Source organism: Martes martes, assembly GCF_963455335.1.
Source record: "Martes martes genome assembly, chromosome: 2".
Lineage (NCBI taxonomy): Eukaryota > Metazoa > Chordata > Mammalia > Carnivora > Mustelidae > Martes > Martes martes.
In genome coordinates this window covers 119775142-119794587 of record NC_137889.1, presented here as the reverse complement: position 1 = coordinate 119794587, position 19446 = coordinate 119775142, and the positions used below count along the sequence as shown (strand labels likewise).

Genomic DNA, 19446 nt, shown 5'->3' with positions numbered 1-19446 from the left:
CAACTAAGTCTTAGAGTAACACAACGACCAAGTGAAGCTTGCTGAAACAAATCTGGAGTCGAACTGGGTAAATACGAATGCAGAAAAATTAGCAAGCCAGACGGTTTCCTTTTCCCTTCCTTAGGAAACTTGTATCTGTAAGTGGAAAAAGGCTGTAGATCCTCCGGCAGAGAAATGGGAGAATACGGAGGAAGTTTCTCTGATTTCCTCACTCCCTACCTGCTGGTCTGATTTCCTTTCCAGCTCGCTCTGATAAGGAATTGATTCTCCCCCTCCTTCTATCCCCCCCCCCGCCCCTCTCCCTCCCTCTCTGTCCTTCACCCTGAGTAACGGTAGTGTCCTAGCAAGTGATGCTTTCGGAGACCGGAGCCCCGCACGGAGGAGGCTTCGGCGCCGCCGCCGCCGCCGCCGCCGGGCGGGAGAGCCTTTCCCAGCACCAGCGCCCCACTCGGCCCCGGGCTTCCTCCTCGCAGCTACAGCCGCGGCGGCTGCTCCCACGGTTTCATGGTGGGCGGCGGCGGCGACTCGGCTTCGGTTCCCGCCTCTAACTGCTCGGTGTCGGGCCGCGCAGTTCTCTCCCGCTGCCTTACCGCCCGGGGCTGCCCGGGGCTGCCGGAGCGGCCGGCGGTGCGGAAGGGGCGCAGCGGACAGACCCGGCGGCGGCGGCGGCGGCGGGCGGCCGGCATCCCCACGCTCGGACCGCTGCGGGCGCGATGTCCACCAAGGTCAGGAAGTGCAAGGAGCAAGCGAGGGTGACCTTCCCCGCGCCGGAGGAAGAGGAGGAGGAGGGCGAGGACGAAGGCTCGGAGCCGCAGCGCCGCCGGCGGGGCTGGAGGGGCGTCAACGGGGGGCTCGAGCCGCGCTCGGCGCCCTCCCCGCGGGAACCGCACGGCTACTGCCCGCCGCCCTTCTCCCCCGGGCTGGACATGTGAGTACCCGGCCGGCCCGCGGCCCGCGCGTGGGGAGGGCAGTGCCGGGCGGGGGGCAGGATGGCGCCCTCCCGGCCGCCCCACGACGTGCCAGGGACCCCCAAACATCGCCCGGCGTGGCATGACAATTCTGTTCGGGGCGACTTGGGGATGCAGACCTCGGTCGGGAGCTCGTCCCCTTGGTTCTGCTTTGTGTAGGGACTTGGGGACCGCTGAAGGCGTGGCTGGGGCTCTGTCCCGGTTCAAGCGCACGGAACGGCCCCGGACCCACACAACGGACGCCAGACTCGTTTTGCAGCAAGCAGACACGTCCTCTCCTACACGCACACTACTGCCCCGCGGCCGGGACCCGTCGGCATAGGAACCCTGAGCTTACCCGAGGAAATCAGAGAATGAGAAGGTGTGCATGGACCGAGGCGCGTGCTCGAACTTCGACCTCCTCCCCAGCTCTCCAGCGTGAAAGTACGCTGGGAACGTGCGTCTCCCCCGCGACGCTCCCGGCGGTGCCGAGCCGGGCCAGGGGAGTGGGGAGAAGGGAAGGAAAGATGTGCGATACGTTGTGTGGGTCTAAGTTTGCCCAGTCGCATTGTTTCTCGACGGCCCGTTCACAGTTGGGGGCAAACTGAAGCCAGCTCCCCAAGGGAGAGGGGGCGCGGGGCAGCGCGGGAACTGTTCGGTGGTAACTTTGGCTGTAGTTCCCAGGCGGCTCAGGGTCAGTAGCTGTTTTCTTTTTAAAGGAAGGTAGAGGTCGGCCCTTAGTGTGTGAGAAAGAGCAACTTTTCTCAATTTCCAGATCTTGGAGCCAGCTTCACCGCTACGAGACATAGAGAAGAGTAAAAGAGAACCCTTAGTTTTATAGGGTGCATGCTATTTTTCTTGTCACATACCTTGGGCGTGCCACGAGGTTTACTGTCTTTTTTAGGAAAAACGCGGAGACCTAGGTAGAGAACTTGGGGCCAGACGTGGCAGGCGGTACTAACCGTCTGGGTGGGGTAAGTGGTTCTTGGTGAAGGGACCGAGGTTGTGCAGCGCCCCCTGCTGTTCTAGAGCTGCCACACCCCTGGTCCCGGGCCTCTGGGCGACCTCCAGACCGACCTAATCTCGCAAGGCTCAACCCGCTCAGAACCCGCTCCTGGCCCTTCCGGATTTGCTTATTAAAAAACGGTAATCAGCGGCTAGGAGCAGATAGCATAGGGAAGGGTTGTCATTTAAAATGAGCGACGCATCCCGATGTGGTTCAGTTATTGCCTAAGATTAGCCTGGAGTGGAAATGTCCCAGGAAATGGAAGGAAGGTATATCCTTAGGGATTAAAGCACGGCCAGCATGCTTCCCATCCTCTCTAAGGTTTAAAGACATTGCCTATTTTCCTTTTGCCAATTTGATTTTTATAACCCAGTTCAGTTTCTTGATTATTTAATTTTTTCCCCTGCTACCTTAAATCCTTACACTAAATGGGACACCACAGCCCTCTTATCTGAGAAAGTAGGGTGGAGCAGAGAGTACTCACTTGGCCTTTTGGAGTTTGAGGTCAACTACACAAAATACTGAGGCAAATTCTATCACAGACTTGTCTACCTGCTAATAGAACATTTTTTTTTTCAATTTTCTGACTTTACATAATTCAACAAGTAAATGTCCTAGTGTATTTACTTTGTAAAGCTGTTGAGAAGACCCAGTCATGTTCAGGAGACAAACATTAATAAACGTTTCTTCGGGAGGTAGGGCAGCGATCTCTTCATGTTTGAGTCCTGTCGTTTGCTAACGTCGGGCACTAGTTTGATATCTGTAGCAAAAATCAGCTCTTTACTCCAGCTTCACGTAGAATATAGCCCCAGTTTAACAGCTCAGAGAGTGAGCACAACAAGCCTAGGATGGAATTGGAGTGGGATAACCAGTCTCTCAAAGCCCCAGGGTCATTTTCAGGAGTCAGACTAGAATAGCTGGCTTTAAATTCAGCCAGGATGCTGAAGATAGAATCCCACTTTTACCAAAAAGATTCCTGAGGGTAATCCTGTTGCTCATTTCACTGCTCTGTGCTCCAGTATTCCACTTGGGAATTTTAAACAGACTGACTTAGGAGAAAGAATGTCATCTGCTATATCACTAACAAGACTTTTTAAAAATATCCTTTGGTAGAACTCTTTATTCAACCATTGATTCAAATCAAGACTTTCCTTTTCCCAGTTGTTTGCAAACTTTGGGCCAAGTAGTCTGTCACTGGCAAGATTACCTCATTTTAGTTATTAAATGTATCTGATGAAACTCCAAAAGGCATCTGAAGGCAGCTCTCATGTGATTCAAAGATAATTCTTAAGCATTTGCATGTGCCAAGTGCAAGTTAGGTATAGCAAGCCCCGAAGATGAGTATGGCAACTCTTCTGCAGTCAAGGAGTTTAAAACCTCATGAGGGAGAGGTGGAAATGTAACTGGGCATGAGCTACTATGCTATAAATTAGAGTAAAATGAGTACCATAAAAACATACACACAAGGATGGAGCTATGAAGGATCAAGTGTAAAGAGTGACAGACTATGGTAAGGTCATGGAGAAATCAAGGAAACCTTTATGGGCTCTAAAAGATAGGATAAGAGACAGAGACAGAGTGGGAAGTTAATTGAAGCCCTTCCCCCAAAATGCTAGGTAGGTCTGAGGAACACTAATTGAGTTTGGTTGGAACATTGAGTGTATGTAGGAGACCACTGAGATTTAGCTGGATCTGTTGGTTTGGGCATTAATATGGAGGATCTTGTGAGGAGGAGACAATAGGGAGTCATCAATGGTTACAGAGCAGCAGCAATTTGATCAAAGACAGTCTGAGAGTAGGATGAAGTGGCAATTGAGAGAATGCAAATAAATAAATTAGGGGGCTACTAAAGCCATTCAGGCTGAGATTAGGATCTGTAATAGTATAGTACTATGGAATAGAAAGGAGAGACATTGGAAAACTGAATACACAGATGGGATCAATGGAATATGCAACTAACTGCCCATGAGGGTTTTGGTTTTTTTTTTTTCTTTTCAGCGTAACAGTATTCATTGTTTTTGCACCATACCCAGTGCTCCATGAGGGGTTTAAAGAGGAAGCAGTGGGGGTGCCTAGGTGGCTTAATTGAGTAAGCCATTGAGCGATTGAGCGTCTGCCTTCTGCTCAGGTCATGATTCCAGAGTCCTGGGATCGAGCCCCATGGCAAGCTCCTTGCTCAGCAGAGTGCCCGCTTCTCCCTCTCCTTCCCTCCCTCTCCATGCTCTCTCTCTCTCTCTCTCTCTCACTTTCTGTCTCAAGTAAATAAATAAAGTCTTAAAGAGAGAGAGAGAAAGCAGGGTCAGAGATGACTTGGGGATTTTGACCTAGATAACTAAGATTATTGGTGTCATTGTTGAAAAGGAAAGGACAAAGAGGAGGATCTGATTTTTCAGATAATTCTGATTAGAGGTGTCAAGCAGGAAGGTAGGAATGCAAGTTTAAAGCTTGGGAAAATTTGAGAATCCACTGGCTGATGGAGCTAGTTGCTGAGTCATGTGAGTATACGATATTATCCAAAGAAAGAATGTAAAGAGAGAAACAAGGAGAGCTCTAGACTCCCTTTTCGGAATGATTATTTTTGTTGTTGTTTAGAGGGTAGAGAGAAAGGGTAGCAAGCAAAGGACACAGAAAAAGATGAAGGAACAGGTGGGTACTAAGGCAAACCTGCCTAGAAAGAACAGTTTCAAGAAAAGAGAAGAATTGACCCATAGTTAGCAAATACCTGATAAATCAAGAGAGAAACTTATGAGTCTACTCGTGGGAAGAAGAATCAATCCTTATATGTATTAACATACTTACACATAGTCATTAGATTTCTCAGCAGTATTATCTTTAAAAGACAAAGACTTCTAGAAAGGAAGATTCTGTTTAGTTTTTCTTCAGAGGAAGTACTGCCAAAAATGTGTCATAACAAAAGCAGTAATTTGTGTTTATATAATATTTCATGCTGGAACTGGGAAGAGATCCCCTGTTCTTAGCACCTGCCTTCTCTTGGGTCTGGTATCCCCACCAGAGCATCTGTGTTTCTGTTTCTCTGGAGATTTCATATCCTATCTTTCTTATAGCGGCGAGGGTATCTGTCAGTGGGGTAGAGATCTGGGGAAAGAGGTCTACCTACTCTTTATACAGACTTTCAGCCAATTCCCTTATTTTTGGCTCTTGCCCCATCTCTACTTTCTGGGATTTCTTTTGCCTTCAATTTCTGGGACTTTTCTGGCATTGAGCAGGGTGGATCAACTTGCTTGTTGTTACAGGCACTCTGGCACTCTGGTTGGACCTCCCTTGTCTCCACTAAATCATTTACCTTTCTTCCAACTTCACATACTGTGTAGTTACAGATATCAACAAATGGCTTCTGGTTTCATGGAAGATGAAATCTATGTTCTTTTTCTCTGTTTTCCTTGCTGTTTAGAGGGGATAATTTTGAAGAGGAGAAAGGGTAAGAGAGGCCTTTATTCCAACATCTTGAAACCAAATATCCCTACGATTATGCTTCAGATGTTCATTTAAGCCCTAGTGAAGACTATATTATTAACAGGCCAAGACTGCAGAAGGAAAACTATTCTTAATCATGACTGATCTTATTGGGTGAGTGGAGTAGATAGTAAGCTATACAGTGTGATATGAGGGTCATTTGAACTCCCCCACCTAAAGTCATATCTTAGTACCACACTTCCTAAATCTAACTAGTAGAGAATATTTTGGGGGGGGGGGGAAATAGACTGTTTGAGTTGCAAAGGATATCATCTCATTCAGTCTCTTCTTTACAAATTGATAAACTAAAGCTGAAGTTTGACCTCTAATTCACAGCAGCCCCCGGTCATCTGAAATCTCTAGGCTCTTAGGGCTGTGCTGTTCGCACTGTGGCCTCCTCTGGGTTCAGCTTTTCTCTCTTCCTCAAAGAAATTTAAAAATGCATTTACTCCTAGGAGGAATAACACAGGACACTACTAATTAGTATTAATTCATTTATGAGATCCAATTAATTCATCATTTCAATTTGACTGCTGATGACTGGTCAACTTGAGAAAGTTTGTACGCTAAGTGGGAGCACTGAGGATGGAAACAAAAAGGAGAAAAAAATATCTCAAAACGTAATTGGCCCCCTGCCAAATGTCATTTATGGTTCTCTCTTTTCTTAACATCAAAGTGGTGAGAGGATCATGGCGCAGGACTGGGACATCATCTAATGATGGGGTTAGAATTTTAGGAATTTTTCATTGCTGTCCTGGGATAGCAAATGTTTATCTCCTCTCTCTCTCTCTCTCTCTCTCTCTTTCTCCCACCCTTCCTCCCTTTCCCTCTCCTACCCCCTCCAATATTTTTAACCACTATGCTTTGCCTTTGCCTACAGTATCCCATAAAGCCCCTTACCCCAGTTGACAGTAAGGAATAAAACACCATGGGAAATGTGACACGAAAGAAACCTGTTTTTACTGGGCTCCTAGGTTCTTGGTAGGAAGGAATACTTTAAACTTCCTGGCTCAGGGTTGAGATTGTCCCCTTAGGGAGCATGCATAAGGAACAGTGAACGGCTGCTGAGCAGTCTCCTCAGGAGGGAGGATCTTACCTTGACCAGCAGTCTTCCTTCTCAACGCTGCCCTCAATACCACATGGTGTAAGTCTGGCAGGGAAGCCAGGTTAGCGGCCCGTGCAGGATGAGCACATAGGAGTCTGGCCCCAGAGAGAAGATCTGGAGTTGTAAACTATGGGTGACCAACTTCACACTTGGGCATAAGGGGCTCGGCAGTGACTTTATGAGAATAATTAGGATTGGTGTAGTGTTTTGTCTTTAATTTAGCATCTAGGCCAGGGATGTCTGTCTACACTTACTTAATCAAAAGAAATACCTGATTAAAAAGTAGACTTCCCTCCTTTTCACTATTCAAATAATAGCTGATAGTACGGATTTGGTCTTAGATCTTTTAAAAAATGAGATTTTAAAAAAATGAGATTTAAATGTCCACAAGTATATGACCTGTTAAGGAAAGGGCATGATGACGCTAATATTCTATAGCAGTTGTGCTTTTCTAAATATATTTTGCCAAGTAGTAATGGTACATACGGATTCTGTTGAAAAGTAGGTTGCAGGGTGATGAGACAGGAACAAGCATCTAAAGATGTAAGACTTGGGCAGCTGGGTGGCTCAGTGGGTTGAGCCTCTGCCTTTGGCTCAGGTCATGATCTCAGGGTCCTGGAATCGAGTCCCTCATCAGGCTCTGCTCAGCAGGGAGCCTGCTTCCCCCTCCCTCTTCCTGCCTCTCTGCCTACTTGTGATCTCTCTCTCTCTCTGTCAAAAAAATAAAATATAAAAAAAAAAAAACAGTAAGACTTTTGACTTAGGATGTAGATGATAGTGATAGAAAACCAGATTCCTTTGCTTCTAATAATATTAAAAGTATATATATGTACATATATATAAGTTTATATATATATTATATAAGATCTTAATATGTATATAATAGCATCTAATATATTTTAGTAGCCAAATATGAACTTTTCTTGGGTCAGTAGAAGATTTTTATTTTGTTATTGAGTTTGTTTTTATCTCAATTCTTGTTCAGTTACACATTGAATTCATATTTGACTTCTAATTTCATTATTCATTTAATATTCCTAAAATAATAAACATTAGCTTTAGAAAGTATTGTGAAAGAGTTTATTTTTGAAGATAAGCTTCATTATTAGAGCTTCTTAATTTTAAGATTTATCCCCATATTATCCTGATAAATATCACTTTAATATCAAAATTAAGAGATGTGGGATTCATCAGATAGTTTTTTGTGGTGTAACTAAAAATTAAATGTGATTAAGCAGAAATCTGCCTTGAATGAAGAATAACTGCTTACATTACTTTAACTTCTGATTATTAACATATTATTTGTGACTTTTATAGGAGAATTATTCTAATTCCCCTCTGCCTTTATTTCCACACATTTTCATATGTAACAAAAAGTTTTCTTTAACTGGAGGGGAAAATTGTTCTCTGGATTTAAGCACTCATGCATCTGTGCACCCCTGGCTCCAATAGGTAGATAAGCACCAGCCCCATATTAAAAACTAGCTGTATAGAGATAAAGGGAGGCGGTCTCTGCCATTCAGGTGTTATAGTATCATTGTAGAGCAAGGCATGAAAGCAGATAATTAAAAAGCAATACAGGGGCGCCTGGGTGGCTCAGTCAGTTAAGCATCCGCTTTTGGCTCGGCTCAGGTCATGATCCTAGGGTCCTGGGATTGAGCCCCACATCAGGCTCCCTGCTCAGTGGGGAGCCTGTTTCTCCCTCTCCCACTCCCCCTGCTTGTGCTGTCTCTCTCTCTGTTAAATAAATAAAAACTTAAAAAAAAAAAAAGGCAATGCACAGTCAGTTTAACAGAGTTGACACAAAACACAGTTCCTGGAAGCAGAAACATCTAAGTTCTAGAAGGTACATGCGTTTAAGAAGTATTATCATGTCACGCAGGCAATGATTAGGGGCCCTCCCTTCTGCTCCCAGTGGAGGAAGGAACACACTGTTAAGTGGCCCTTTTGCTTTTCTGGTTTTGGCTGCTGAGGGGTCTGGCAAAGAGCTTTCGAGAGGGATGACAAGGAAAGTGATGAAGAGGGAAGACCAGAGCTTTCCTCCTTAAATATACAACAGCCTCTTTTCTCTGACTTGGCGATTATGGTACAAACCCAAATTAGCATTGTCTAATAGATTTATTAAACTCATACCTAGAGGATTCTGAATATAGCACAGGCCAACAGAAATTGTCAGAAAATTAATTACTGTGGAGACCCAGATATCTCTTCAGACTTGTAAGTGCTAGAATCTCTAACTTTTTTTTTTTTTTTTTGGTGGAATGAGAATCTTTAGACATGAAAGCTGTGCTTTCCTGTTTCTTACATGGAACTCCTTATCTTATTGGTTGGTTGCTGCTGTGATAGTGTGGTGTGGGACCTGGGACTCCCCTTAGCCCCGTACCCTGTACACCAAGCAGTTGAACAGATTGGGCTACCTTCCTCTAGCCTTGCATGCTGATGCCCTTAGGGGATATACTGAAGTTCAGAGTCTCCCCCACTCCACTTCTTCCTGTCTCCAAATACATATAGTAAGAGATTTTCAAAACATGTGTTTTTGATGACACCACTGAGGCTGTTTGTGAGACGCCCTCCCTCCCTGCGAGCACGCTCACAGAAAAGCCAGATCCTGTAGATGTCAGGCGTCTCCAGAGGCAGCACACTGACTGACAGACGCCTGCTTGCCAGGAGGCCTATGAGGTTTGTCTGTTTTTTGACTTTTCTTCTCTGACTTTCTTGTCCTTTGTCAGCGCCTGCTGCTTCCCCCCCTTATCGCCACTTCCAGTTATCACCACCCCCAACACCCCCATTGCTCTCTGATGCTTTCCCCCCACCACCTCCTCTTGCTTTTCACAGTACTTATCTTGTGTGGCTCCTTCTGTTCCTCTCGCCCTTCAAAGAATGATGGACTGGATCCTGGCCGGTTGGCACGTTGACTTTCTTCAGTGGGGTGAACAGCTTCGTCAAAACAACTTGGGTGTTACTCTCATTGCTTTGGCACACACTGATGGTGTTGTTAGTCTGTTTGCCAGCTTGCTAGCTGAATTGAGTAGTTGGCTAATTCTTCGTTTCAGTAAAGGATTTGACTTTTTTAATAACGTTCATTTGTTGCTGAGTCCTAAAGAGATGGTGATTCAATCCAAAGAGCAGGTTTTTGAAGCTGTTCTTTCTAGAACCCAAATGTTCCAAAACGTAAACTAAGCATACATTTTAATAAGATTATTTTGATCTGCAACCTTTATTCATTTTTTCTTACTCCCCGGAGACAGCATGGTAGAGAACAGAGAGCTGGGAGAGGATCTCTGCGCTCCCTTCTTCTAAGTCTTTATCCTTTAATGACCTTAAAGAAGTGACTTACCATTCTGACTGAGTCTCTTTGTCTATAGATTTAGTATCAATTGGGCAGAAATAAGAGTAGGCCCAGGAATGGAAACAAAAGGAGCTACCCAGAGGCAGGTGTAGCAGGGTCAAGAAACTGGAAAAACTTAGATGAGCAGCCACGTGTTGCTTCTGTAATCTATCTGTGATAGGTCTTTCTCTTCAACCTCCCGCCTGCTGACCAGGAGAGAAAAAAAAAATGAACCAAATGTCCATTTCGTGGTTGAAATTCGTTTTTTAAATTTTGGGTTTTTTTCTGTTTGTTTGCTAAACAGACACTTATTCTCATCCAATAAGCAAATTAAACAATCAATCAATTAAGCAATTATGTTAATTGAGCGATTAAACAGTTAATGTGGGTTAACAGGAGGGAAGACTTGCCCTACACTAATGCAGGGATGAGGTCAACTAGGGCAATGCCTCCTTGTGCCTTGAGTTCATATCTAAGGAACTCTTTTGCTTGCTGATTCTTCCTTCCAATCTCTGCAGGGAGTCGTAGTCTCCTTATGGTTTATGTATATACCTCTAGTTCAGGGCATTCTGGGGAGACGCTGTGAAGCCAATTTCATTGATCCTGGTTTGATGTTATAAAGTAAATTTTCCTTTTAATAAATAGCCTCTTGCTTGGATAAAATAGCTCAGGCTCTCAGAAAGCACCCACTCCCCTGCCCCCGCTGTCCTCTGTAGCATCTGGGCACTGGAGGAAGGGAACTTGCGCGTTCCCTGGAAGAAAGAAAGAGTTGTTGTCCTCTGATTCTTCTGGTCTCTGGGGGATGTTCATTGTCTAGTTGGGTGCTGCTTGTCAGTGAAAAGAACTTGATCTTGGCTGACTTGCCTTTGTTATAACCCAGACATGTTCCTTGGCATATATGGTTTGAGCTCAGCTCCCAGGAGCTCCAGAGCTCTAATCCAGCTTTACAGCGCCAGTGGTGTCCCTCCTCAGGGAGGAGGGTCTCTGGCTCTCAGCACAGGGTCCACACCACATGGGAACTTAGGGTGGCTTAAGAAATCCCACACCATTTCCTACTTAACTGAGCTAGGCTGTCCCAGATCTCTTGGCCTCACTTTCTTGACTCTACATCTTAATTTTTATTTCCCTATTTTTTCTTTCTTCTGTTAGGATGTGAAATCCCATTTTTCCTACAAAAAGCTGAAAATTACCTTACTCTTTCTCTTTGCATGCCTCTAAATTTTGTCTTCTCTACTTTTCCCTTAAACACACCCACCTAACTCTAACTAACCACTCGCCCTTCCCCCCGCCACACCTCTCCGGCTACCCCCACAGCAAGACGTCCTGAGTCAACCAGGGCAAAGGTACTATATTTGGAGAGACAAAAGAGAAAAGCACCTTACTACTTTTTTCCCAAAATACCCTTGACTATATTGGAATACCCTTGACAGTATAGAAATAAGCAGGATAATGTGTTTATAGGACACTGAGAAATGAATCTGAGGGGGAGGAAAACAAGGTTGGCTGCTCAGCATCCTTGAAGGTCAACCGGAGGATTCTAGTTTGTTTGTGGTTGTTGTTTAAGAGGCCTGTGAGAGTAAAAGCAGAATTTAAAAAGAGCAAGATGCTGGGGATGGCGGTGGCATAAAAGGAGGAAAATTAGGCGTAGCTTGTGGCACTGGAAAGAATCTGGAGTCAGACAGACCCCAGTTGAAGCCCAGATTGCGTTTTGCTATCTATGTTATGGTGGGCAGGTTTTGTAATTCCAGTTTTCTTATCTATGAAAGGGAAATAATACCTGCTTCATAACTAAATGGAAATTAAGTATGATAGCACAAAAAACATACCTATATGCCGGGTGCTGAGTAAAGTTTAGTAGCTTTCCTTCCTGTCATCTTTGCTGGAAAGCTGTAATGATCCAGCTATGATTGGTTAAAGATCTGGAGGACGGTGCTGGCAATGAGAATTGGAAGGGAGGGTCCAGTACAAGAAATATTCCAAAGCAGAAGGTTCAGAACTTTGAGACTAATAGCATCAAGATGGTGAGTCATAGATGACCTTGAAATTGCTTAATCTGGGGGCGCCTGGGTGGCTCAGTTGGTTAAGCAGCTGCCTTTGGCTCAGGCATGGGATCAAGCCCTGAACTGGGCTCCCTGCTCAATGGGGAGTCTGCTTCTCTCCCTATCTCTGCTTGCTGCTCCCCCCTGCTTGTGCTCTCTCTCTCTCTGTGTCAAATAAATAAAATCTTTAAAAAAATAAAATAAAAAAGTTGCTTAATCTGGAGGGGGTGCTTGTTAAGGGAGAGGGTGAGTTGGGACATTTTAGAGTGACCCAGGGACAGATAGTTGTACGTGTGGGATCTGAGGTCAAGGGAGAGGACAGAGCCTGGGAAGAGATTTGGGAGCTCAATGGAACAGATAGTTTTTGAGTACTTACTCCCTATGGGTCCCTGGATAATGACAAATAAAGCATTATCTGGCCATGCAGGAATATGTGCACATGTGAGGGGATATTTAAGACTATGTTTCTTTAAAAAAGAATTCATGTAACCATAAAAAGATATAGAACACCTGGAATACAGGATAATTGATTTTACATCTGTGTGAGAAATCATTTCGGAGGAGAAAAAAGTACGTACCAGAAATCTGGGGTAGAATAGTAATGGTAACTGGGCACTTTTAGATCTCAGCTAAATTACTGTATTTTCTGGAGGGAGAGGGGAAGGCAAGGGTCGTATAGTTTATATATTTTATAGTTTATATATTATTATATAGTTATATAGTATTATATACTGTAATATATAGTATTATATATTTATATATATATATTATTATATAGTTTATATATTATTAGATTAACGGAAGCAAACCGATTTGGAGAGAGGCCTATTAATACACAATTCTAGGATAATTTTAGTACTTGAATCCTCATAAAAGGTACAATGGAGGGGCGCGTGGGTGGCTCAGTGGGTTAAAGCCTCTGCCTTCGGCTCAGGTCATGATCCCAGGGTCCCGGGATCGAGCCCCACATAGGGCTCTCTGCCCAGCAGGGAGCCTGCTTCCTCCTCTCTCTCTGCCTGCCTCTCTGCCTACTTGTGATCTCTGTCTGTCAAATAAATAAATAAAATCTTAAGAAAAAAAAAGTACAATGGATATGGATATGATAATGGATGGCCTCTTTAACCCTTTAAATGGATTTTGAAGAAGACATAGTAACCTTTTAAAAATATCAATCCTTGATAAAAACAAGGGCGTGACATTACAGAGTCACTGGTGAAGGCATTTTGCAGGCTTCTCATTTACTTTGATTCAGGGACTTGCTTCCTTCTAATTTTAAATGGTAATAAAACAAAGGGAAATTACATGAACATAAGGCCTCTTGTCCCTTAGACTGCACTGCCCACACATGTTATTTCAAGTTTACTTTTGGCAGGGCCAGAATGACAGATGTTTAAAGGTCTCATAGTCTGGGGTCATTGATTCGGGATAATCCCATTGTTTTTATGCTGGATGTTCCCAACCTTTAGTGTGCTTGGGAGTTTCAAAGGATGCTCATCAAAAATACATATTCCTGGGCACCTGGGTGGCTCAGTTGGTTGAGCGTCTGCCTTCAGCTCAGGTCATGATCCCAGGGTCCTGGGATTGAGCCCTGCATTGGGCTCCTTACTCCTTGGGGAGTCTGCTTCTCTTTCTGCCCGTCCCCTCTGCCTATGCATTCACTCTCTTTCTCTCTCTCTCTCTCATGCTTTCTTACGCCCTCTCTCAAATAAATAAATAAAATCTTTTTAAAAAAATAAAATGCATATTCCATATCCCCACCCACAAGAGATTCTGATTTAGTTAATCTAATGTGCATCCCAGAAATCTGCATTTTAATAGGCATTGCAAGTGATCTTGGGGCAGGTGGTCCTCATGTCACATTTAGGGAAACAGTGTTAGAAATCAGATGAGTTTATGTCAGAGTTACAAAAACTGAGGAGTGTTACTCATATTTTTACCTCTGAATAGAATGGAGCAAAGGGTTGCCTTTGGGTACACCAAAGTATTTCTCAGAAAGAACTTCTTATCTGCTTAAGTGTTTGGAGAAGTACCGAGAACCCAAAGTTTGTTTCATATAGCATGTATTTTTTTTTTCTTAAGATGTATGGTCGCTGTCTTACTCAGCTTGGGCTGTCAGCAAAGTACCATAGACTGCCTTAAACAACAAAAGTGTTTTTTTCTCACAGTTGTGAGGGTCAGAAGTCCGAGATCATGGTGCCAGTATGGTCAGTTTCCAGTGGAAGCTCTCTCTTCCTGGCTTGCAGGTGGCTGTTTTCTTGCTGGGGGTGGGGTGGGGGACTTGAGGTGGGGAGACAGACGGAGGGAAAAAACATGAGAGCTCTCTGCTGTTTCTTCTTGCAAGGACACTGATCCCATCATGCAGGCTCTCCCCTCATAACCTCATCTAATCATAATTGCCTCCAGACCTCCCAAAGACTCATCCCCAGATGCCATCACACTGGGGATTAGGGCTTAAACATATGGATTTCTGGGGGGACCAGTTCAGTCCACAGCAGACAGATATTACTAGCAATCCATATCAGCCTGAGCTTACACTGGTACTTGTAGAGCATCTGGTTTAGGTCAGTGGTCACTTCAGTGCTCTTACAAGAAAGAAGGCCCTGTGCAATGGACCCTTGCAGGGCTGAATGAGTCAACCCACTGGATGAGGATCTGAAGGTAAGAAACTGTCTGGCAAAATGATTTTAGTGTTAGTATTACTAAAGCGAGGCATCCTCTCCCTTTCACCCTCATTCCTTCCTTATTTCTCATGCTAGAGGAGATGCATTGTCAAGACCAGCTGAGATTGGGGCCATGTTTATGATTGTGGACAAGTTGAATTCAGTGTGACTCACACCATTATATCATTCCAGATTAATGATGGGTCCCAGAAATCTGCATTTTAATAGGCACTACAAATGATCTTGGGGCAGGTGGTCCTCATGTCACATTTAGAGAAACAGTGTTAGGAATCTTTTTTTTTCCAAAGTCACTTCCTACATGGATTTGCCATGAAGATAAGTAGCATTAGATCAGCTCTTTTATTTTGAAATAGCTGTATAATTTGTTCTAATTCAGAAATTGACTTCACACTTAACTCAGTGTTAGAATATTTTAAAGATAAAATCAAAATGACTCATGTGATATGTGTTGTATAGTACTAATATGCCACATTTCAGCACAAATACACAATATGGAGATATTAGTTCTAAAAGAGGAAGAGATACTAAGAAAAAACTTCTAAATACTAAGAAATGTAAAGAAAAATTCGTTAAAAATCATATTCCAGTATTTTAAAATCACACTCTTTGGAGAGAAAAAAAGTGGGGTTTTTATAAGTGATTTTTGTTGTAGGTAGGTAGCAATCATTAGATAAAAAGCCCTGTCCATTAAGATGTGACACCTTAATAATGAGTTTATTTCCCCTAAGATAATGTATTTGAGTATAGACAGGAACTCTTCAGACATATATACTCTGCAAATATCTTCTGCAGTTATGGAAAATGTTAGTATCATTGGTAAGCACAAAATTCATCTTTTATGCCATATGGAAATTCTAGCCATTTGAAAAATTCCAGTTTGTAGCTTCATAGTAAAAATATGAACCCAGTAAGTCAGTACCATTAGGAGTAAAAAAACATACTCACCTGCCACAATAACAGTATTTATCAGATTTGTTTAAAACCTTGTAATAGAGTTTGGTCTTGAAGCAAAGTTCTCTTCGATGCAGGTCAGTGAATGCCATTTCCCAGTTCTTGTCCACCTAAAAGTCATCCTCATACCAACACACACACACACACACACACACACACCACACCACAGCCCCAATCCAGTCTTGCACCTCCTTGTCTCCCACACTTACCATACACTCCACACACCTCACTCAGTATGCTACCCTACACAACATATATCCATACTACACTGATAGGGCATTTCATTAGTTTCAGAAAGATTATAAGGTAATGGTTGCCAATAAGCACCCATATTTAAAAATTTTTGTCAACCAAGGGATTAAAATATATAAGCATTAAAAACATGAATTTTAATTTTATTTATTTTTACTTTTTTATTTTAATTTTTATTTATTTTTTAAAATTTCTTTTCAGTGTTCCAGAATTCATTGTTTATGCACCACACCCAGTGGTCCATACAATACGTGCTCTCCATAATACTCACCACCAGGCTCACCCAAACTCCCACCCCCTCCCCTCAAAAACCCTCAGTTTGTTTCTCAGAGTCCGCAGTCTCTCATGGTTCGTCTCCTCCTCCAATTTCCCCCAACTCACTTCTCCTCTCCATCTTCCCATATCCTCTGTGTTATTCCTTATGCTCCACAAATAAGTGAAACCATATGATAATTGACTCTCTCTGCTTGGCTTATTTCACTCAGCATAATCTCTTCCAGTCCCGTCCATGTTGATACAAAAGTTGGGTATTCATCCTTTCTGATGGAGGCATAATACTCTATTGTATGTATGGACTATGTCTTCTTTATCCATTCGTCCGTTGAAGGGCATCTTGGTTCTTCCCACAGTTTGGTGACTGTGGCCATTGCTGATATGAACATTGGGGTGTATATGGCCCTTCTTTTCACTACATCTGTATCTTTGGGGTAAATACCCAATAGTGCGATTGCAGGGTCATAGGGTAGCTCTATTTTTAATTTCTTAAGGAATCTCCACACTGTTCTCCAAAGTGGCTGCACCAACTTGCATTCCCACCAACAGTATAGGAGGGTTCCCCTTTCTCTACATCCTCTCCAACATTTGTTGTTTCCTGTCTTGTTAATTTTGGCCATTTTAACTGGTGTAAGGTGGTATCTCAATGTGGTTTTAATTTGAATCTCCCTGATGGCTAGTGATGATGAACAATTTTTCATGTGTTTTTAGCATTTGTATGTCTTCTTTGGAGAAGTGTCTGTTCATGTCTTCTGTCCATTTTTTGATATGATTGTCTGTTTTGTGTGTGTTGAGTTTAAGGAGTTCTTTATAGATCTTGGATATCAGCCCTTTGTCTGTAGTGTCATTTGCAAATATCTTCTCCCATTCCGTGGGTTGCCTCTTTGTTTTGTTGACTGTTTCCTTTGCTGTGCAGAAGCTTTTGATCTTGATGAAGTCCCAAAAGTTCATTTTTGCTTTTGTTTCCTTTGCCTTTGGAGACATATCTTGAAAGAAGTTGCTGTGGCCAATGTTGAAGAGGTTACTGCCTATGTTCTCCTCTAGGATTCTGATGGATTTCTGCCTCACATTGAGGTCTTTTATTCATTTCAAGTTTATCCTTTTGTATGGTGTAAGAGAATGGTCAAGTTTCATTCTTCTACACATAGCTGTCCAATTTTCCCAGTACCATTTATTGATGAGACTATTTTCCACTGTATATTTTTTCCCCTGCTTTGTCGAAGATTATTTGACCATAAAGTTGAAGGTTCATATCTGGGCTCTCTACTGTGTTTATTTTTACTTTTTAAAAGATTTTATTTATTTGAGAGTGAAAGCGTGCACGAACGGGGGGAAGGGCAGGCAGTGGGAGAAGCAGACTTCCCACTAAGCGGGGAGCCCGATGTGGGCTCGATCCCAGGACCCTGAGATCATGATCTGAGCCGAAGGCAGATGCTTAACCCACTGAACCATCCAGGCACCTATGATGCATTTTATTTTTAATAAAAATATTCAAACTGTGGTTAAAAGTATTCAAAATGTGCAAAAGGGTAAAAGTGAAGAGCAAAAATCTCCCTTCTCCTATGGCTCCTAAGTTCTACTGCTTAGAGCCCAGGTATAACTATAATTAAAAGCCTCTTGTGTTGCTTTCTGGAAATTGCTACAAATGCATAGGTATGTGTGTGCATACATGGGTGTGCATATTTATGTACATATATAAAGATGTATATATATAAGTGCCATATTTATTTAATTTTAAAAAGTTGACCACCTGACACTAGTTGAGCCGCTAGAATGGGGTGCCAGGTTAGCACTGTTGTCCTTGGAGTTAACATGCCTCTCTGGAACTCTTTGGTTATCACCTCTGAAGACCTAGGTTAGCCTGGCCACATTCCCTTGGTCTCCATATGGGAAGCCTTCTGCACTCCTCTCTTGGTTTGAGGTCAACAGAGGTGAGAATGGAGAGGGGGCTGGTAACTGTCTCTGATTTCTTCTGATCCCAGATCCCCAGGGAGAAGAACAGTGTCCCCTTTAGCTAGTTTTCAGCCCCTGACTCTGTGAATATTATTTTATCAATGGTGGAAAGTATTTCTGGAATATATATACAGAAAGAAAGCATTTTTCTCCCTCAGCCATTCACTTTTAACTCGCCACTATTATTTGCTTCAAAAGTCGGTAATGTCAAAAAGAACTTTATCTGGTATTTTTGGTTGCAACTCACACAGAAAACAAAAATCACAGATATTTTAAAGGAGCTTATCTTGAGCATTTCAGTCAGCAAGAATGTTAGATCTGGCTAAGGGTGAAAATGCAGATTTGTATTTATAATAACAGCCATTTAAATAGTAAAAGTAATCACAATGTTAAAAAAAGTAATCACAGTGTTAAAAATTATGTTGTTTATTTAGCATCATTTTTCAGAGACTCAGAACTTCTAAAAAAGCTTTTTGTTCATGTGCTAATGAGGAAACTCTGGAGCACTTTGTAAATTTCCATTTTACATCTGGGGTAAAGAAGTCCAAAGAAATGAATTTACTCACCATTACAGAAATTAAAATGTGAACCTGAATCACTGTACACATCAATTTAATGACATCACTTTCATAATGCAGCAAAATCTCAATGAATGTGATAGATATTAGGTACATTGTTCTGGATATTACAATTAGTGTCCAGTTGCTTTATTCATAAAATAGTAGTAGTGATTTTTTTTTTTTAAGAGAGATGGGGAGGGGGTTAGGTAGGGGCAGAGGGTGAGGGAGAAAGAAAGGGAGAGAGAGAGAATCTTAAGCAGGCTCCTTGCCTAGTGTGAAGCTGGATGTGGGGCTTTGGGCTTGATTTCACAACCCTGAGGTCATGACCTGAGCTAAAATCAAGAGTCAGAGGCTTAGCTGACTGAGCCACCCAATAAGTAGTGATTTTTCAACCATAAATCATACTATATTTTTTTACTTCAAAGAGGCAATTATATAATATTGGTAATTAAACAACTCATTACAAAGTCATAGTTATTTTCAACAAAGTAAGTTAGGTTTTTTTTGGGGGGGGTGGGGGCAGAGGCAAGATACCCTTAAGAGAAAAAGATAACAAAGGTAAGATCCTGAAAGATCCTTAGCCTAAATCCTAGGCTCCCCACCCCTGCCCCCATCAATTATTTTACTTAGTTAAAAATATGCAATGACTTGAAAGGATTCTTCTGTCCTAATTCTTGAAAAATTTGCTTTCTTTAGCCTCAAATCCTAGTGCTTTGGTGCCAAGAACCTGCTAGACCTCTATTTTCAAGACTTTTAAGACTAGTATGGTAATAACCATATAGGAGGTCCAGTGAGTTCCATCTTTACCAGAGCCACAAGGGAAGCATGGATGTCTGGACATTGTTTATATTATTATTTCTTCCAAATGCCATTTTCT

The 19446-nt window shown here is 42.8% G+C and overlaps 1 protein-coding gene across 3 annotated transcripts in view; it reads left to right on the top strand.

Moving 5' to 3' along the window:
* Positions 1–713: 713 nt before the first annotated feature.
* The window catches only part of TRPC3 (transient receptor potential cation channel subfamily C member 3), a gene marked incomplete at both ends in the record, with an annotated part of 77622 nt that continues 58889 nt past the window's right edge, over positions 714–19446 (top strand). For all 3 annotated transcript variants that reach the window (XM_080797176.1, XM_080797175.1, XM_080797177.1), the window contains one exon: positions 714–928. In XM_080797176.1, coding sequence (XP_080653302.1) covers positions 714–928 — 215 coding nt within the window. The remainder of the gene's footprint in view (positions 929–19446) is intronic.